Here is a 22281-nt window from a genome sequence, read left to right on the forward strand (position 1 = left end):
TGGAATTCTAGTGCTCTAAATTGCTTGTTACAGAACAAGATAAGAGGCTTTTCCACAGAATTGACATAATCTTATATCTCACATGCTCCCAACTAAATGACTTAAAAATGGTTCCTGTAGAATAGGTATTCCCAACCTCTGCGCTCTTGACATTTTGGCTACTTCTCTGTTGTGGGGTTGTCCTATGCATTGCAGGATGTTTAGCAGCATCCCTGGTCTCTGCCCACTAGATGCCAGTAGCACGCCCCACCCACCACCTGTGAGTTGTGATAACTAAAAATGTCTCCAGACATTGATATTGCCCCTTGGGAAAATTGCTTCAGTCGAAAACCACTGTTCTAGAGGGAAGAAAGTGGTACTGTTTGAATGTGGGCTATTTTTAATATCCATTTCATATTGTTTCTCTTCTGCTTATTACCTGGCCTAGGGTTGGAGGATGAAGTCTCATTGGTCAATGGCCATATCACCCTTCTTTTAGTAGCTTCTTTTAAAGATACGCACACCATAAGTGGTCAGGCTCACTTTGCATCTTTAGTACTTTTTTCAGAGTAGGTGTAGATACTGGTTGTCACAAAGAGGAAGTTAAGACTTTAACTTGAAATAAAGCTAAAAATGTAAAGTGCTAAATGTCCCCAAGGAGTGAAGAAAGTGACTTCTAGCGAACCAAGTTAGTGCCTGTTATCTGAAGTGAGGTCACGAGTGATGGGAAATTAGTTCAATTATAATGTCAAGTTTTGAAATATCAGATCTACCTGGCAGACTTTGTAACAGCTGCCTAGCTGTTAGCAATCCCTCCCTACCCACCTCCTCCTCCAGCCTGCTGTTAACCATTGACATGATGATTGAAATGCATTAGCTCTCTTATGAGATCTAATTTTATACTTGTTATGTTTGCTGTAAAATTGTCAGTTTTAGGGTAGGTAACTTTGCATTTGCCCCACTTCCATCTTTGATTCATCTCGTTTAAATCCACATTCTCGACTGAGTTGGGTGCAAAATGATGCTGTGTGCTGATTGGGTAGAGCGCGTTCTGTGAACATCCTTGCTGGAACATTCCGGGACCCCAACACCGTGATGAAGCTGACACTTGAACCTGTGTCAGTCCCTGTCCCTCGGTCCTGGCAAGCTCTGGGTTCCATTCCAGCTGAGTCTTTGCTGGAGTAATTGGCCACATGGAGCTGTTGAACCAAACAATTGTTTGTACTGAGATAGTCTCCCTGTTCAGCTCCTAATGAAATAATCTCCTTCCTGCCCCCGGTGAAAGCAGCTATTTTTTATTTCCTCCCTCCCCTTTTCAGATAAGCCATGTCTCAGCCACCACTCTTCTAGCTTATTCATAAATGCTTTAAGTGGGGTCTTTGTGCAGAGGAAATTGGCTAAAGCCAAAATATCACAGGCTAACTGGAGACAAGGAACATTGAGGACACCCTTTTCCCAACTTTCTATGTAAGATGTTTAATTACCTTTGTATTATTTTCTGAGTAATAAGCAATTTGTACCTCAAGTCCCCATAAAAAAAATACTAACAGTAGGTTTTTTAAAAGTATGCTCGCTTAGGCAGTTGTTACCCAAGGGAGCTCAGAAAAATAAATGAAAACAAAATAAAACCCAATAACAGAACAACAAACCAAAGATGAGTGCCACAGGAGAACAACAGAGTACTGTGGGAGTCAAAAAGAGAAAAGTCTTGATAGAAAAAGTGGATGGAGCAAGATTTGCAGAAAATGATGTTTTGCAAATGGAAATAATAGCCCCTGTAAAGCTATTTGTCAGAGATCTTAAGTTGATCCGGAAAGTTATAAGTAGTCCAGTTTTCCTTATTGGTCTAAACGGAGAACCTCCAAAATGTAACTTGAGGAGGGAGAATCCTCAAGTAGAGATGAAGTTTCCCAGGTGGTCCTGCTTCTCTCCCCCACTTTGGGTTGCTTCTTCTGTATCATTGATGCTTTCATTATATTACTTCCTCTGCTCTAAAGCTCTGCTTCATATATAGACACAAATCACTTCCTTCGACTTTTTTTCCCCTTAGCCCTGTTAAAGACTGTTTAGAACATTGAGTACAAGGGGGAAACAAAAAAGGGAATTGGTCACAAAATAAACAAAACTAAAAAGTAGTCACCCTTTTAAGGTTTACTTGCTGATCCTACCTTGGCTTGTTCCCAGTGCCTGTCCCGCGTCATAGTCCTGAGATCTCTGTGCCTTAGCTTTATAAGACCAGTGTATATTCTTAATTACCTTGCTTGATTTCTTTTTTCTCAGGCCTTATATGTGTAAGGTGCTGTCTAAGGTCCAACCTCCCAGGATTTACTCTCTAGAGAACTTGACCTAGAAGTAAAAACCAAACTAGCCTTCCTGTGCTGCTGTTCACTTAGGGCTCTTTTATTCATTTCTCAGTAGGTAGGCACCCAGGCCCCTTCCTGAGGTTGCTGGCATAATAAGAGACATCATCCTACAGGTGGAACTCAAGATTCTCCAGACAGAATGGGGCCACTTGGAGGTCCAGGAATATGTACTACAACTTTTACAATGGTCTTGTGGGAGCATGTATTTAACAAGAAACGAATAATTGCAAGATGTCAATTCCCCTAATTTGACCTATGAATTTAGGGCTAAACTAATAAAAATATGACTAAGTCTGGCTAGGGGTATTGTTGCTGGTTAGTTTTTATTTATTTTAAATTATTTTTAAAACCCATCAAAATTTATTGAGATACATATTAAGTTACTTTAATAGACTTTTAATAACACTCGTTGCACTTCTTATATTTCACATGTCTCCAGTTGGTCATGTCAAACTTCAATGAATAGTGGATCTTTATTTCAGTCAAAGTATAATAGTTACATTGTCTAATTCTAGAGAGTCCAATGAAATAGAAATAGTATACCCCTAAGCATTATACTGAATACTATCTTAGGAATTATAATAAAAGCAAATGTAGCATCAGCTAAATAATAGTCAATAAGTAAAAACAGATAAATCAAAATTACTTTTAAAGAGCGAAAACAAGCAAACGTTTTCCTGTAATTGTGGATGTTCCAGGGGCTGCTGCTGATGGAAGCTTAATCAAACCTGAATGTGACCCCAGGGTCGCTTGGCTCTCACAGTTTAACCCTCCTCTTTCCCTGGGAACCTGAAGGAGAGGGGCGCACCCACCTCTCAGGTCTCTGCTTATTGAATAGCAGGGGCAAAGGAGCCATTTGGGGACATCTGGAATTTAAACTCTATTTTTGGCCAATTTTTATCTGCCGTGACCATTTTCTTAGCTCATTGAGCTTTCTCTCAATTGACAGAGATGCCAGCCAACTTTGTTGAGCTTTTTTTCTCATGGGATATACTCCATCTCTGATAGAAGGAAATATTTCTTTTCAATTCTCTCTCTAGGCTTTCGGCCATAGGAGTTGTTTCTGGTGTATATTGTTGATGTTTTTGTCTACTTTGCGAAGTTTCTTCTTTATTGTTAAGAAGTAAATTCCCTCCTTGATCAATTCTCTGTAAAGTTGCATTGCATGCTCTTAATGTAGTTCAGTCAGTATTTGTGGACAGTGTCTCTTTTTGAGAAAAGGAAACAACATTCTTGCAAGATGGACCGGATAGGAAGGGACTTCTCTCGCAGAGCATTCTGAGAGCAGGGGTGGATTGAGTAAGTCTTATTTTGGTTTCCTGGTTCCTAAAAATGTTTGTACTTACAGAAGTTCAAGGTTAACTGCTTATTGTTTTTGTTTTGTTTGAATAAGGGACTAGGTGAATTCTCTTTTGTATAGATGAAAATAGGCTGGAAAACATACATACCTCTCAGCCCTACTTAATTTCTCCAAGATGGCAATGGTGTTTCTGTGTATTCTTTGTAATGAATCGGGCCGGAGGGAACTGAGTGAAACTAAGTAACTGGCATTAGAATGATTCTTTTTTTCTTTTCTTTTTCTTTTTCTTTTTTTTTTTTGACTTATTTTTAAAACAAATATTTCTTCTTCACTTGAACTTCTTCACTTGAACATGTTAGAGTTAATGACAGACCAAGTCAAAGAGAATTAACCTCTGTTTTTAAATCAGAGTTTGTTGATTTAGATTTTTCCTTATGTATCTGTCACATTTAAACCAGTTTTTAGTGCCAGTCACAGGCTTCATGAACTGAATTTGATTCAGATTTTTAGGTTCATCAAGTCCTAACATTTCATAAATTGATTTTCTCATGTTGCATTTTCAGAACCATTGACAGTCAAACAGGAAGGGACCTAAAAATCACCTACAAATCAGCTAGAAGAACTGCAGTAGTAGAAGGGATCTTAAGGCTCAGGGTTTGCCCACCCACTGTGCAGGGATCATTTCTCTACCATCCCTGAGAGCTGATCATCCAGCCTCTGCATGAATACCTGCCCTTACTGGGCTTCTGCGAGTTCTGGATATGCTGTATTTGTTTTCACACAGCCTTAATTGTTAGAAGATTCTTCCCCAGAGTGCGCTAAAATCAGCTTCACTCATTGATGCTAGTTCTGTCTTTGGAGCCTCACCAGAGTAACCTAATCCCTTTTCTGTGTGATTGTTTCACCTTTAAGGTGTTTGAAAACTCATCTTTCATTTTCCAAAACAAGAAAAAATTGTATGCTTTTATCTTGCTGAAGAATTCATTTAACAAATATTTATTTTGTATATACTATTTGTAAGCACTGTGCTAAGTGTTTGGGATAAATGATGAAGGGGCATGGTCCTTGCCTCCTAAACCTCACAGTCTACTTAGAGCAAGAGAGACCTGTAAGCAACTAACTATAATGAGATATTGAGTATTAATAGAGCAAAGCATACATTGGCTATTAGCCGTAGAGAAGGTCAAGATTTATTCCATTGGCGGGCCTCAGAGAAGAGGTGACAGTGGAATAGATTTTGAAGTTTGTCAAGCAAGTAATTGGGGGAGAAAGCCATTCCGGGTAAGAAGAAGGGTGTGAGTGTAAAGTGGTGTGAGTGCACGGCATATTTCAGAGTGATGGCTTGCTCAGCATGTGCAAGGCACAGGCCCTTAAAGGGTTTTACAATGTCCTGTTAAGGAGTATCAACTTATCCTGTAGCCAGTGAGGAGCCATGGACAGTGGTGTGTTGTTTGAAAATACCTTTACTGTTTTTTTCCCTCATTACAAAAGCAGTACAAGTTAATTGCAAACGATTCAGAGTATATAAAAATATAGAAACTAAAATAGGTATTTCATAACCCCACTACCCAGAAATAATAGTTTTTAATATTTTACATATATCATTCTAGACATTCTTCTGTGCACACATATACATTTATTCACATTCTTGAACAAAAATTGAATTATTCTGTGTGTACTGTTTTAAAACTAGATTTTAAAATTAAAATAACCTTTCTCTTTCTTCTTTTCTCCCTCCCTCACACTCTCTCTTCTTTCTTTCTTTCTTTTTTTTTCTTTTCTTCTGCATCAGAATTACTCGACAGATTGTTAAAACAGATTGCTGGGCCTCACCGCTAGAGTTTCTGACTCAGTAGGACTGGAGTAGAGCCCGGGGAATTTGAATTTCCAAATTAATATGTAGAGATTTCTTTATTAAATAGAGAGCTACAAAATTTTTCCTCCATTGTGTAGTAATACCATAATTCCTTTATGTAATCCGTTGATGTTTCTAATTTTTATTAGAACATTCTTAATATATTAATGAACATTCTTAGTATATTTCTTTGCATACTTGACCTGTTGTTTCCCTGATGAATTCTTACAAGTGGTGGGAGGGGGAATCAAAGGATTTACTTACTTTTAATTAATTTTTAATTAAAAATTAAAAATTTGCCTCACTGCTATGTGTGAGGAACTATGCTATGCCCTGGGAATATAACAGTGAGTATTGCAAATCTACTCTCTGCTCTTGTGGCACTTACAGTTTCGTGGGAAAGACATGTTAAACAATCAGACAAATAAATATATGATAAAACGTGGTACAACTTAGAAAAAGCAAAGAGTAAATGAAAGTTTATAATCTTTAAAAGGTCTTTATCTTTTAGAGATATATACCAAAGTACATACGGAAGAAATAGCATGATATTTGGGGTTTGCTTCAAAATATTCCACAGTTGGAGGTGAGGGAAGGTGGTGGGAGTATAGCTGAAACAAGATTGGCCAGATGTTGATAATGGCTGAAGCTGGTGGTTAATTATGCTCTACTTTTATATGTTTGAAATTATCCATAATCAAACGTAAAGATGGAAAGAGAGATTATAATCTGGTCTACACTGAGGGGGCCAAGGAAAGGCTCCTTTTAGGAAGAAACTTTTCAGCTGAGACCTTTGTGATGTATAGGAGTTGACCAGGCTACAAGTGGTGGATGGCAGTTGGGAAAGAGCTTTTTAGGTAGTGGGAACAGCATGTACAAAGGCCAAAAGCCTTAAGTAAAGAAAATGTTTTCAGGAAATGAAAGAAGACTGGTATCATCGGAGTTGAAGGCTGGGGAGGTAGGCATCGGCCAGATTGTATAAGATCGTGGAGACCATGTTAAGGATTTTATTCTTTAATCCAACAGTGATAGAAGGAAGCCTTCCATAGAAGGGTTTTAAGCAGCCTAGTGAAGGCGATGTTCGCTTCGTTAAGACCTCAAGCTGACTGTTTTGTGGAGAATGGTTTTGGTTGGGGTTGGAAGAGAAGGAAATGTAAAAGTGGAGAGACATTAGGAGATTATTGCACTAATCTAAGAGATCTGGTGGTTTTGGATTAGAGAAATAGTGTTGCAGATGGAGAGAAGAGATACTGATTTGTGAGATATTTTGGTCTTGGTGTTGGTATAGATATGAGAGTTGAAGGAGAGAGGTATCAAAGATGTTTAAATTTCTGAATGATGCATTTGAGTGGTCAGCGGTGTGACTGACTAAGGGGGATAAAAAAATGGAAGAAGAGCAGGTTTTGTGGCAAGAGATCGAGACCTGTTTGTAATATGCCATTCAGAAAACTGGCATCAATTTATATTTTCACTTCTATATATAAGACAACACAAAAGGTTTATATTTAGAGGCCTGATCTATATAGATTTGTGTTTTAGAAAGATTATTCTGGTGGGAGTCTGGAGACCAGTTAGTTGTTAGTCCATGAGCTCTTTGAATTGGGAATCTCATCTTTATTTTCTCTGCCTTCGTATCCCTAATACCTGGCAGGCAGAGTGCTTGGCACATAGTAGATACTCAGTAAATAATGTTAAAAAGAATGAATGCCTATAGGTGAGAGATGAGAAGGTCAGATAGAGATGGATAAGATTCTGGGAAAGTTTCCAAGGTAGATTCAACAGAGCTTGGATGTAAGATGGAAGAGATTTTCTCTTCCTTTCTTGACCCTTGTGTTGAAGAGCTTTTCAACAGCTTCATGCTGCCAGCAAGTCTACATATAGCTCTCTTTTATTATTATCCCTCTACATTCTAAATATTGTGAGGTAGATATTATTGTACACATTTTATAAATGAGAAAGCCAAGACTTAAAAGTTTAAATATCTCTCTGAGGGTCACAGCTAATCATTGATGGAGTCAACGTACAAAACTAAGTTTTTCCTGGCTGCAAAGATTGAACTTTTAATAATGATACCATTTCCCCACATTTTCAACCATGTAAGTAACTTTTGTCTCTTGTGTTTTCCTCTTCTCTAATTTCAGACTCTTTTATGGAGTATGCAGCTATTGACTAATAAATCTAGTGACTTAAAACTAAAGGAGGCTGACTAGGATTGAACCTTCACTGTTTCTCTGGAAAAAGGTTCTAGAAGAGATGTGGAAGGGGACAGAGGAGGCTCTCCTCTGACTGTTTGTGAAAATACCATCGCCTGTGTCTCTGTACTGAGGCCTTGTTACGTTGTTAGTAGCTCCAGAGCATCAGATCTTACTCTTGTATTCCTCAGCAGCAAAGAGGCTTTGAGTACTCTCGAGCGGGATGCAGAGACATTCCACAGTTGTGATAGTGGCTTAGATGATTTGGAATCATCTTCTCTAGACTGACAGCCAGGAGGCAAATGGTGTAACACTCCACAGCTAATTTTTTTTTCGTTCTTAAAAAAATTTTTTTTTAAATTTTCAATTATAGTTGACATTCAATATTATGTTAGTGTTGGGTGTACAGCATAGTGATTAGACATGTCTATAACTTACAAAGTGATCCCTCTGGTCTAGTACCCACCCGACGTCATACATAATTATTACAGTATTATCAACTATATTCCCTATGCTCCACAGCTTACTTTTAATTAGTGTTCTTAGCTTCTGATTTTGTTAGCAAACAACCATATTTTAACTATCTTATCATGAGTTCTAGAATCTAAAGCAAAGGGAAAATGATAAAGAAACGTGAGATATTAACTTTTGGTCTCGTTTTTAAACCTATATAACTTAGATCTTATCTGAGTTCCTTTATGAAAAGTATAACCCAGAATAGACAGACAGCCCCCTATGAAACCTCATTCGCATCCGGTTAGGTTTTTCTTTTTGTGTTTATGTAACTTCCTGCCACAGAAAGAAGTATGTGAATCATTTGTGTGTTTCTTAGCTATATGGCAGACCTACTGGGCAGATTTGTCTAAGAATTTGAAGGGACTGAAAGTCTTTATAGAAGATAATCTGAGTTTATCAGGATAAGGTATTGGGACAAAATTTTAGGCAGAGAACACCACCTGGTGGTTATAAGGAGGATTTGAGCTTCTGTATTTATAGTATTTGCTATAGTATCTAAGTCATATCTTTAAAAGTTACATTTTAATTTATAATAATTGTGGATTCAAGTTTCTAGGACTAATCTGCCATACGATTCTAACTTTCTTTCGTTAAAATTGCTGTCAAAACCTGCAGACTAACAAAATAATTATCCGTGTCCAACAGAAGTGAAGTCTTATGCCCTTGGTTGTTCCAAACACAGGTCCTGTATCTCTTTAGAAAATCAGTCTGTGTCTTTTCACCTCTCCACTGCAACCTCTAACTTCTATATCATGTTTATTTTATGTGGTAAATTTTTGCCTAGTGGAATAATGGAGAGGGAAATAGTAGTGATTTTTCAATAAGTCTTTGGAAAATGTCATATAAAAGTAAGTCACTTTTTTCCTTCATAAAAATTATGAAAAAGAATTTTATAATTTTCCAGAGTGATTATTAGAGTGAGCAAAGTTGGTATGGGATGGTAGGTTATGTAATGGTTTTTTATTAAAATACATACCTGAGATTTCTTTTTTATTTCAATAAGCATCTTTTTATTTTTTGACAAACTTGAATCTAGATGGTTCTGTAGCTGCACAAAATATGGACATCAGCCCAAGAGGAAAGGATCCTATTAAGTTAATCTGGATGCATATTTCATAGGCCTGATAGGAAGGGGAGGATAAACAAAGCTTTAGATTTTAGGTTGATCCTTAGGCTGACATGGCGTATCTGTATCTTTTTTCCTAGTAGGAAAAGTGAATCCCGGTCCCACCACCATTGAAAAGTTTCTTGAGGGAGGGCTATTCGTGTCAGATACTAAATAAAATGTGACATAACTTTTGCACTGTTCTCCTGAGATTTTTCTTTATATAAGTAACAGTATTATAGTATTTCAACATTTATTATTGGACACTGTAAAAAGCTGCTCCATACACAAATGCACATAGATTGTATAATTCCATTTATATGAAATGTCCAGAATTGGAAAATATATAGAGACAGAAATTAGATTCATGGTTGCCAGAGGCTAGAGTAGGGGTAAGAGGAGTTGGGAGGAAATGGGGAAGTGTCTGGTAATGGGTTTGAGATTTTTCTTTGGGATGATAAAAATGTTCTGGAATTAGATGGTGGTGATGATTGCACAGCTGTGTGAATATACTAAAACTACTGATTTGTACACTTAAAAAAATTAAAATTGAACAAACAAGCTGATCCATGGAGGAATAAACAAAACCAATAAAAAGGTGATTGTGGTAACAATTCTCTCACTATGTTCTAGCAGAAATGTTTGATAATGTAAATATTACAGAATGGGTCTTTTATTGTAATATTTAAATAGTACAGCATAGGCCTAGTGTTGTTTTAATCTGTACTGTATTTTCCTGTTCCTGACCTTCACAGGGCCACGATGGGCCTCCTGGAACATTGGCGTGTTCATCTGCATTCGATGCGCTGGAATCCACAGGAATCTGGGGGTACACATATCCAGGGTAAAATCAGTTAACCTCGACCAGTGGACTCAAGAACAGATTCAGGTACTTACACAGCCCAGGAATGAGTCAGCATCTCCCATATCTCTGTGTTAAAGTAATTCCAGATGAATTTCAAACTGGGCACAAAGGTGAAGATAAGGGAAAATATAGTTGTCAAACACTTGTGTCAAATTCTCATACATTAATAGGGAAGTTTTTAATCTTTCTATTTAATATACAAATTAGTCTACCTATATTTTATGTACGTTAAAACATAAATAGTCTATGGTCTAGGCCCTCATGGATCCAGGAAGGTGTAAAGAATAGGTTTTTGGATTATCTTCCAAATAATATCTAAAACTACAAATGTTAGATCTACAAGGCCTTTGTAGATCTAACATTTGTAGTTTTAGATATTCTCTAAAAACAAAAAAAGCCCCTCTAACTTATATACTTATAATTTTTTTTGCTAAAATGCAAATGTGAATCTTGCTTGCTGTTAGGTTGGTGGGCTAGGAGTGAAACACTTAAGTTAGTGAGTCCAGCTGGCCTAAGATCTGCATCTCCATGTGGATTCATTGTTCTCTACTCTCTTACTATGTTGAAACTTTTTAAAGTAATTTAAAAAATTGGGGGGGCAGTACAGGGAGTGGCTCCAAAGAAAACCAGTTGCTAAAGTCATTGGTAGAAATAAGAGGTTAAGAGGTTATTCTTAACCAGGACATGGCTTCAGAAATACTTTAGACTGTTTTTATAGATTCATGTTATATTTTTCAGTTGCACTTTGTTGTATCTTATGAAGGAAATTATATCCATGGAGGTATTTGAGAATTTGAAGATTTAAAAAGACTTGGAATTTATCCCTCAAGTATTAGAGTCTATTTCAAAAGCCCAGTGTGAAGCACATTTATTGTCAATAAAGCTGAATAGGTTAATTAATAGTATAAACTCTGAAAGTAGTTATTGCCTGCGTATTGCCTGCCCGATTAGGCACTGATTATTACCTGCCAAGTAGACATTTTGATTGGTAGCTGTGTCTTGGACTTTCACATGAGATCTTGAACTATCACTGAATTAAATATATCTTGTCAGACAGATCTTTCAGTAAAAGGAACTCTTGGGAGGAGTAGGAAATACATCTATGGGCAAATATTTAGGAGTAAAGAGAATCATGGATTGGAAATCAGGATACACAGGTTTAAATCTTGGTTCTGCCTTTCTCTAGGTTGGTTCTTAAATTGTAAAATGCTGCCATTGGGTGGGAAGTTTTTCAGTTCTTTCTTATTCTGACATTCCATGTTTCCACGTCTCTTTTTTTATTGCAGTGCATGCAAGAGATGGGGAATGGAAAGGCAAACCGACTTTATGAAGCCTACCTTCCGGAGACCTTTCGGCGACCTCAAATAGACCTGTATCTTTTCTGGAGCAACTTAGAAGGCTGAGTGGTATTTTGGTGTTTTGGAAGAGTCACATAAGATCCAGGACCCATGATCTGGCAAAAGTCAGATCTAATCTATCTAGATTGGTCAAAGTCTTACATTTCCTCTCACCTGCAACAAATACATACAAAAGCATATGTATGCTTTCTATATCAGAATGGTGGTGTCACATGGGGAAGGTTCATTTAGGAATAAAGACTGCGATGATTCACTGTGAATTCTTCCCATAAAGTGACTTCTTCAGTAGATTTTGGATCTCTGAAACTTGTTTGATTAAGTTTACTGTATTGTGTCAAATCAGCAAAACTGCCATTTATTTTTAATGTCTTTTTATATCCTGTGTGAAAGAATTAACTGTTGTTAACCAGTTAATAACTCCACCACGCCCACCCCCCCGCCATTCCCACAACTTGGAAAAGCACCCAGCTCATAAAACCAAACCCCCTAAAGGCAGTGTTCCTCAAAAAGTAGTTTGTCAGCCATCTCATTAGAGTTTGCTTTTTGGTTGGTGAAGGTAGAACATGTTAAAATACAGATTTGGGGCCCTGCAGAAGACCCACCAATTAAAATCTAATAGCGGGGTGCAAGAGTTTATAGTTATGAGAGGCACTCAGTTGCCTTTGTTTAAGGCCTGTTGACTTAAGATCTTTGAAATAGGTAATTGCTGCTTTACCTGTATTCTAGAACAGCCACAGTCTCCTCTGATGTCAGTGTGAAGCTTAATCCCATTTGTTGCTCTCATCACTCTGAAGGAAAATCAGAGGAAACAGGATTCCCTGAAGTAACTGTGAAGAAGGCATTTTAAGGTTTTGGTCAGGGAACTTACATGTGAAGAGACAGGAGCCATATGGGGAAACCAGGCAGCGGGGAGAGAGTGATCTTTTGTAGTCATACCGTGGGGAAGATTTGTTTGATTTGTCCTTAAAGGCTTTTTGCAGAGCTGTTGAGGGATTTATTCGAGATAAATATGAGAAGAAGAAATATATGGACCGAAGTCTGGACATCAATGCCTTTAGGGTTGGTGGTAAATCTTTCAAGTTTTTGCATATAATGTAATTTGCTTATTAATCAGGCCAGGGAAGAATTTGAAGCATAGCTACCAACATGCTCAAAAGCTATCATTTACAAAATACAGAAGTAGAAAAAAGCCAATTTTTTGAATCAAGGCCCTGAGGTATCATGGAGAGCAAACTTTGGCCTTAGGGGCTGGCAGTGAATTCTTCACCTTTATCTGTATTTGGGTATAAGTGATTCCTAGTTTGAAATTATTTCCTCAAATGGACATCTTGGGCATATGAGATCAAATAGAATAATAAGTGTGTACATATATGCACACACATTTATACATACATGAATTTTTTTATTCTGTAAATGAGGTCAACAAAATCAGCTGTAATTAAATCACCAGTTTCCTTCAGTTTGACCAGCGTATATTTCCTCTGTGTCGATGGATAGATCGCCAGTGGCACCCTTGTTTCACAGAAGGGTTTTAGTTGCCAAGTATGCTTTCCATCCTAGACATGAGGTTAGAATCTGAAATACAATGTATGATAACTAGGACAAGTATAACATACAAGAGGAAATAGAGCGTGGTTTCTGGAAGAAGAATATAAGCCTGACTACTGACAACTAAAGGAAAACCAATAAATATTACTATTAGGCCTTTAAAAAGGCTTTGACAAGATTGTACAGTAAATTCTCTTAGGAATCATCAACCATTTCTTGAGTCTCAGAAATAGAGAGAGTATGGGATTCTCCAGTTCCAGCCAGAGGTTCTGTCTGTCTGTCTGCCTGCCTGCCTGCCTGCCTGTCTTTCTGTCTCACTCTCTCTGTCTATCATCTAGCTAGTTATTTATTTTAATGGAGTCTGTACTAGCCAGTGAAATCACCCAGGCTCTAAACCTTTCCATATAATTTAATGTCAAGCTGATTGGAATCATCTCCAAATTGATCTTTGGAGGTTGTGCGAAACGACATTAACTGGTAGGTGAATTTCAGTGCAGGAAAGTCAGTGCAAAATAATATGTGTAATTAGGTAAGGATAATTGCTTAGTATGAAGAACTCTTACCTCATAGTCGTACAGAAAAGGGGCCTATAAGTTATCATAACTGTTCTAAGAAGGATTAACCCAGTGTATAGCTGTGGCTTGGAAGGCATCATCAAAAAGAGTTTGAAACAAAACATATATACTTCTTTTCATTTGTAGAAAACTATAAATGGTCGGTCTGCCTAGCCCTGTTCATTGTACCTGAAGATATGAAATTATATGAGATAAGAAAAGGGTAACTGAGGTAATCTTGAAGATGAGGGAGGAAGGAAGAGTTGCTGTGTGAAGATAATGTTTGTTCATAGTTATGTTGCTGGTGTACCATACCCCTGAAAACAGCCTGTTTTACTCATGGGTGTTTTCATTTAGGAAGGAAATCCTTCTGTTTACCAAAAAGCTATTTCAAATTTTATTTCATGTGCTTAGGTTTTTGAAAATATTCTTGTGAATATTTATATACCAAGAATTAATATTTTCTAAGTGAAGACATTTAATGTCAAATTGAAAAGAAACTAGTTTTGTTAATTAAAGAGTATTGTTTAATGGACAGATAAAACATTTTTAACTTCAAGAAATAGTGTTTCATATTAATGTGTTACACTATGTATGAAACAGACATAACTGCATGTGTTTGTGGTTATAATATTTTACAGAAAATATGAAAAAGTGGAAAATCCATGTCAACTCTTAGTAATGATTGTCATCTTGATACGTTCCCTCTTTTTCTCTATAATTACTTTTTGGAGGCACAGTGATAATACAGTTATATAGAATGTCTTTTACTTTCATTCAACTTACTATATATCATGTATTTTTATGTTACTTATATAGTTTTCATAATTTAATTATTGCCTCATTCAATAAGTAGCTTTTATTTTACCATTTTCCTTCTGTGGCATACAGGTTGGAATTTAAATTTTCTTTTTTTTAATTTTTATTTTTCAATTAGAGTTGAAATTCACTATAATTTTTATATTAGTTTCAGGTAAGTTTTTCTTCAGCATAGATAATTCTGCAGTGAATTTCTTGGTGCATATAACCTTTTCTATATTTTGGATTATTAAGATATATTGCAATATTATCTAGGTCGAAGGGTTTCAGTATTTGTCTTTCATACTTTTGCCAACATATTTTCCAGAATTGTACAGTTATTTTATACTGTTTTCTCAGTGTTGTATAAGAGTACTAGTTTTACTTTATCTATACCAACATTAGGTATTATTAAGATCTTCCCAAAAAATGCATTTTAATTTACACTTTTTGATCATTAGCAAGGCTAATACTTCCTTTAATATGCTTGTGTTCTTGAATTTTCTTTGTGGCTCTGTTTTATACTTAGATGTTCATTTGATGTTAAAATGTGACCAATAACATTATAATCTGTGAAAGTATTATGAAACTGCCCCTGAAAGTAACAGAAACTGTGAGAGACTTTATAATATTTTATTTGATGTGCTTTTTGGTTTTTATACTGGCAAATCATTCAGGATACCCTAAAAGGGATACTTTAATCTGTTTACTTTTTTTTTTTTTGCTTTATTTCCATGATTTTTGTTTTTTTAATCTTTAAGCTTGAAGTTAGTTTATTTTCTGATTTTTTTTTTTAAAGAGATGAGGCTTGATAAAACTTAAAATTGAATTTATAAAGTCACAAAGGCTGTATGCCGAGTTAGATGAACATGAATTTATTCACTAGTGTACCAGGATGAGGGGGGACCCCTCAAAGCAAGTTAAACTTGAGTAAAAAAGGGGTAGCTAACTGGTGAAATGTGAAATGTTAAGGATAAAACTTAACTGCACATTTCAAGAGTCATAAGACAGAATGAGGAGAGCAGGCACCTAAGATATTTGAAGGATGCTTCATAGAGCATTGAGACTAATGTGGACGAGACCAGCTCTCATGCCTGACACCTAGAAACCCCCTAAGCTAGTGAGACTCCTGCTTCAGATTCAATAGGGACTTTTTGTTTCATTTTTGGACATTTGGAATGGTAATTTATCAAACTACTAGTCACCATTGGGCCTGTGTTCTTTATCTTGTTTGTAAAATCATTATAGAAAGAAAAAGATGACAAGTGGAAAAGAGGGAGTGAACCAGCACCTGAGAAAAAAATGGAACCTGTTGTTTTTGAGAAAGTGAAAATGGTAAGTGGGAAAGTATTTGCACTGTGTGGATGGCTTTATGCGTGTGTTTATATGTGTGGTGGAGTGAGGTAGGGTTGATAACATTTTGCCTCTGGGGCTAAAGGTTTCTACATTTAGGTTAGATTGCCAGCTGCCATTTCTGCTTCTTTCCCATTGCTTATTTTTGCCTAATCTGCTCTGTAACACTTCTTTTTGGGGCCAGATGGAAGTTTGGGAACTGCATCTGTCCCATTTAAGCAAGAGGCAGGTTCCATGCCAGAATGCCAAGGCTGTGTGATACCTTTTGAGCAGATGCTACTTCCACATAAATCTTTCTCTTGTGAGACCTTCTGTACCTCATTTCCTGTTGCAGTTAAGAACAGTCTCAAAGCCAGGGCACATTAATTCATTTTAAACAATTGCTTCTTGTATTCTTGCTCTGTCACAATGAAGTAGACACCTTTCTTTTGCCACAGGACATATTGTGGCTATAGTAGTAGATACTCTAATATACAAGCTTGGAATCTTGGGAGAGGGGACTTTTTACTATTTGCTTAATGAGCAGTCTTTTATCATCATTCTGAATTGCGCTGTGTGCAGGACACAGTCATTAGTGATATTGGCAGAGTAAATCAGGTAATCTTTAAATTGATCTCCCTTTTAATATTAAAGGTTTCCTAATTGCTAGGAGATTTGTTGGCTCTCAGCTCTTGTACCATCAGACATCTGCCTTTATTCTTGATTTTTCCTGGGACCCAAAATTGCTACTTCTGTTGAATCCCCTGATCTGTGGTTGTATTGGCTTCAGAAAAATCTCTCTCTTCAGAAAGCCAAACAAGCACAGATATCTTTGTTTTTCCCTTTAGTATTGATTTATGTACTCATGCCTCCTGACTTGAATCTTTCACCCAACACTTCCTGAGTTTTGTTTTCTTTGGTAGCTCTCTTTGAATAACAGCAACCATACTACAAGAATACCTGTGGCTTTACTGTGAAGAGGGTTAAAAAAGGATTCAAAACACCTGCTTATTTCTTTCTGTAACATATTTTCACCTTAGCCACAGAAAAAAGAAGATCCACAACTACCTCGGAAAAGCTCCCCGAAATCTACAGCACCTGTCATGGATTTGTTGGGCCTTGGTAAGAGTTAGACTTTTCCACTCCCATAATCTTAAATTTTAATGAATTCTCTCTGATTCTGGGAAGATAGGTAGAGATAAGAGTCTTCAGTTTATATCTTTGTCACTAAGATTGTTCTCTCATGTTCTCATTGTTTTACATCTGAGCAGTTGTGCTAAGAAGCGTTTACTGTGACATTTTCAGAATGATAGTCCAGTGTAGTGGTTAAGAGCATGGCCTTGAGAGCCAGAGTCCCAAATCTGCTACTTACTGTTATGTGACCTTGGGCAATTCACTTAACCTGTGAACATTACTTTCCTGTCTACGCAGTGAGGATGATCAGAGTCTCTACTTCAAAGGTGTTGTTGGAAGGATGAAATGAGATGCTGCTAAAGCTCTTAGCCCCTTGCCTGACACATAGTAAGCACTCAGTAAACGTTAGCATTTTTCATTAAACCACCACCTGTGAGCCCATCCCCATCTCTCTCATTTTTCAGGTACGACCTGTTTCTGAGATGGCTCATTACCTTGTGGTCATTTATCTTCAAACCTTTGAAACCCTGAACTAGTTATTCTGCCCCTTTCAAAAGTAGAGCTTATTCTTTACCTTTTACATACTGATGGTTGTACTTCATTTCAGTCCTTTTCTGCTGAAAAGGACTTCTAATTGGCTTCTAATTTCTATACTTTACATTTCTCTCTGAAAATAAATCCTATACAACTTTGTCCCTCAAATAGCCAGAAGGGAGCCAGCCAGCCCTCTTGGTGTGGTGCTAATGCAGCCTTCGGGCCTGGGTTTCTGCTGCCCTGTGACTTATAGTTGGGCTACAGGCTTCTCCAGTGTGCTCTTGGGAATGAAGCCTCTTTTGAGATGCCGCATCCAAGCTAGATGGTTCTAGAAGCGTGGATTTCCATGATGGAACATATGGGGCTTCTCTGTCAGCTTTGTGTCTAGAATAGAAGGAAGGCATGGTCTTAATGAGCAGGGCTACATTTTAACTTTGATCTCTCTTTCCAGATGCTCCTGTGGCCTGCTCCATTACAAACAGTAAGACCAGCAATACCCTAGAGAAGGATTTAGAACTTTTGGCCTCTGTTACATCCCCCTCTTCTTCAGTTTCTAGAAAGGTGAGTCTTGTGGGCTCCTTAGGATTAAAGAGTATCTTGAAAAGAACGATTTTGATAACGTAACCATGGAACCATGTCATGCTTCTTCAGTGGAACTAGACTTTGGTTTTCTTAATTCTTGATTCTTGCCTTAATACTGGGTCATCCTAAGATTACTATTCATTCCATTTTGTCTCCTGCCCAGAAAGGGTGGACCCTTTGAGTGGGCTTCTAGCAAAGGTGTGTCAGATTATAAAGGCTGATGCTTTAGGTTAACTCCTCAGCCTGAGTTATTGCCAGAGAATTTGTAGGTATGAGAGACTTGAAACATTTGATGGCTACCATTTGTGGAATACCTGCTGTGTACCAGGCACAATGTTTGTATGTAATTTTGTAGTTTCATTTATAATTTAAAATCATCACCACAGCCCTACAAAATGGATATTTTATAGATGAGGAAACATTAGTTCAGAACAGTTATGTAAATAGGCTTTCGATATACAACTAGTAAATGTCTGCACTGGAATCTAAAGTCAGTTCTTTCTGGCTGCATCATTTATTTGTTTTGTTTTGTTTTTACGAAGTCACATTGTTTTGCTAAAAAAACAGAGTTGTACCAGAACCTGACTATCAGGTGTTTAAAGATATTTGTATGGTAAAAACATCAAGAAGTTATTAACTGAGCCATGAATTCTTATTAGAAATGTTAGGAGCAGCAGAGAGATGAGGGAGGTCCTTACAGAGACCCCCATGAGGACAGTTTCAACTCTCCTCTTGCCCTCTTTGCCCTAAGGTTGTAGGTTCCATGCCAACCGCAGGGAGTGCTGGCTCTGTTCCTGAAAACCTGAACCTGTTTCCAGAGCCAGGGAGCAAATCGGAAGAAACAGGCAAGAAGCAGCTCTCTAAAGACTCCATCCTTTCACTGTATGGATCCCAGACACCACAGATGCCCGCCCAAGGTAAATTTCATGGGGGTCATGGCAATATACCAGATAAAGACATTAGGACTTCCATGCAGGAATTATTTGTTGTGACGGGGCAGTTGTTTTGGGGGCTGGGACATCATACTCCAAATAAGCCTGAACAAAATTGATGCTTCTTGTGAAGCCACAAAGTATCAGCAGATACGTCCGTGGGGTCTGGTGTCACACCTGTGTGAAGTCTGACTTAACGTCTGGATCTAGACCTTAGAGGGGAAGTGGTTAGGTTAGTAACTGACTGGTAAGTCATAGCAAACCTTGTAGGGAATCTGTCTAACTAACCGTTTTGCTGTATGAAAGAGCATTCTGAATTGAGTAGTCCTGAGAAATTCAGGCTAGAAAGGAGTAGCCGGTGAGACTTTGGACTGACTTTGTGTGCTTTCCTTCTAACAGATCTGTGTGTGTGTTTTCTTGGTAGCAATGTTCATGGCTCCTGCTCAGATGGCATATCCCACAGCCTACCCCAGTTTCCCTGGAGTTGCGCCTCCAAACAGCATAATGGGGAGCATGATGCCCCCTCCAGTAGGCATGGTAGCTCAGCCAGGAGCTTCTGGGATGGTTGCCCCCATGGCCATGCCTGCAGGCTATATGGGTGGCATGCAGGCATCAGTGATGGGTGTGCCAAATGGAATGATGACCACCCATCAGGCTGGCTACATGGCAGGCATGGCAGCTATGCCCCAGACTATGTACGGGGTGCAGCCAGCTCAGCAGCTGCAATGGAATCTTACTCAGGTAAGCTGCCCTATTGAATTCGGGACAACAGTTTTGAGACTGCCTCAAGGCTGTCTCAGTTTGTGTCTCTCCTTTATTCTTTGAATCCTAATAGTGGATGGGACAATGCAAGAGACATTCTTAGGTTTGCTTTTTTTTCCCCTAGGTCATTCTAAAGTCAGACTTTCCGAGGAGTTCTGGGTTCTTGTAGAATAAGAGTAACTGCCTAAACCTAAATTTCTCCACACCTTCATCAAAACAAAAACAACCTATACAGTTAAATAAGGAGCACAAATAAAACCACCCATAACCCATGACTACCACATCTAGCAGATAGAATAATACAGACTTTAAATTACATGGCAGTAGATGTATTAAACACCTAAATTCAGCAGAGCCAACATCACAGAGGAGACTACGTGAAAAGAGGAGAGGAAGCAGTGACAGAACACAGATAAAATCACCCCCCAGAAAGAGAAAGTCCTACCCTGATCGGAAACATGCTGAGAATAGGTCTGAGATCTGGTAGATTAAAACTCTGGTTACTTCTAAAGTCAAAAATAAGAGATTGAAATATATAGAATTATAGATGGTAGCCTTGGAAAAGCTTGCTTCTAGGAGAGATGAGGATGACTTATAAGGAGAATGTGCTCTTTGGAGACCTGGTGGCTAAGGGAAAGTAAGAAATGAGAAGTGGAAAAGAGAATCACAAAATCAGAAATATACCGTCCTTCTCCCCTTCAATAGTCATTTCACTATACTAACAGAAGAGGGTGCCCTTGAACTAAGAAATCTAGTAAACCTCTCCAAACCCTCACCCCTGTCTGTATCATTGCTGATTCAGAAAGAGTAAGACACTACAAAATAAACAGTGGCAGATGACATTCATACAAAACTACTATGAGAAGAAAATAGAAAATGAAAATCAAAATGTTTCAGGAAATGAAAATTTCCCCTCCCAGAAAAACAATCATGAAGCAGAAGAAAATGTATATAGTCCACCCATCTGAATTAAATGTCCTGTAACAAATACTTGTAGATAAAACAGCTTGAATCAGAAATTCAAAAACTTAGAATGAAAATGGACAAAAAAAACCAAAAAACTGGAAGTTATTAATGTTTACTGAACTCAGAAATAAATACTGAATTATAAGTTAGCCAGGAGAGAATAGAATCAACTGAAAATATATTTGGCATTGAGGAAAGGCATGAAAGAGCTAAGAAAATGGAAACTAAATATAGAAAGCTGTAAAAAGAATCAGAGAGAAACTAGTATGGAAATTAGACCAACAAGGCCTAACAAATGTGTTTGGAGATTCCCAAAGAAGAAAAACAAAATGGTGGAACAGAATTAATATATTTAAAACTGTAACACAAGAATACTTTCTAGAAATAAAAGACTTAAATATATTGAAGGAGCCCACTGTGTGTCTGGAAAAACTGACCCAGAATGGTCAACTCTAACACATATCACAGTAAACTTTTAGACTTTATAGACAAGAAAAATTTTCAGGACCCCAGGCCTCTTACGTCCCACCCCTCAAAAATTAGTCATTTACAAAAAAAAAAAAGAACACCCAGGTTGATAGCAGACTTCGTAGTAGCAACTTACGAAAAGATAGCAATGTGAATAGTATTTTCAAAACACTCAGTACATGTAGGACAAGTATTTTATAGACAACTAATCTATCCTTCAGATGTCAGGCTATTTTAACCTATTTCCCTTTTGCCCCCAAAATACATGCTGGTTGTTCTTGTGGCTGCAGCGTTTATCCCAAGATTAAACTCACAGATTATAGTCCTAACCTTATCCCCAAAATTTGCCACAAAATAGCTCACTTTTATTATTATTTTCGCATTGCTCTAGTACTATATCAATAGTCTTTAGAAACAAATGACAGTATTCTATTTATAGCATTCTGTTTTTAGTAGTGGTATTGTCATTTACAAAATATAGTAATTCTGGATTGTTGAAAATGTCAAATCCTAGAAGATGTAGCATTCCTAAGTGTGATGTTAACATTGTTCTCGAACAGTTAGCTGCAGATTCGTTTGATGAATCCGATTTATGTATACATTTCTGTTATGTGAGTATTAGAGACACGTTCTGTTTAAAAATAATTCCAAGAACAGTTTTTATATTTTATTTTCACATTGAAAACTAGTCAGATTTGCTTCAGCCTCAAAGAGTGTGTTGATTTAAAATTAAATTAACACTGGCAGTGAGCTGCACTTTTTTCCCTAAATGAGAAATGAGTTCAAAATCTGAAATATGCAAGCTATCAGGGAATATAATACTTAAGCCTTTCCTGAGGAACCTACTGAGCGGATAAGCTTTATTCCACTAAAAGATGACTAGGAACATTTTGGCTAAAGGACTGATGGTGATTGAATGTTTAATTGAGAATCTAAGGCTAAAACAAAGGTAATGAGAAGAATGGAAGAATATATGTTGTATTCTGACAAACAAACAATACAACTAAAAGGAGAAAAGAGGAAAAGAATAAATTGATTATTTCATAGGAAATTAGGTAGAAGTCAAAGGTTGTAATAAGCTGACAAACCAAATGGTAGGAGCTTGAATATGGAATAAAGGTGACCAAAGACAATATAA

At 37.4% G+C, this 22281-nt stretch overlaps 1 protein-coding gene across 1 annotated transcript in view; it reads left to right on the forward strand.

The window, feature by feature from the left end:
- The window catches only part of SMAP2 (small ArfGAP2), a 38819-nt gene that overhangs the window by 12616 nt on the left and 3922 nt on the right, over positions 1–22281 (forward strand). Inside the window, exons 2-9 of the mRNA XM_039876656.1 lie at positions 10066–10199; positions 11462–11547; positions 12514–12592; positions 15682–15768; positions 16806–16887; positions 17885–17994; positions 18767–18932; positions 19372–19688. Coding sequence (XP_039732590.1) covers positions 10066–10199; positions 11462–11547; positions 12514–12592; positions 15682–15768; positions 16806–16887; positions 17885–17994; positions 18767–18932; positions 19372–19688 — 1061 coding nt within the window. The remainder of the gene's footprint in view (positions 1–10065; positions 10200–11461; positions 11548–12513; positions 12593–15681; positions 15769–16805; positions 16888–17884; positions 17995–18766; positions 18933–19371; positions 19689–22281) is intronic.

The sequence above is a fragment of the Pteropus medius genome, unplaced genomic scaffold (genome assembly GCF_902729225.1).
Source record: "Pteropus medius unplaced genomic scaffold, Ma_sr-lr_union100, whole genome shotgun sequence".
NCBI lineage: Eukaryota > Metazoa > Chordata > Mammalia > Chiroptera > Pteropodidae > Pteropus > Pteropus medius.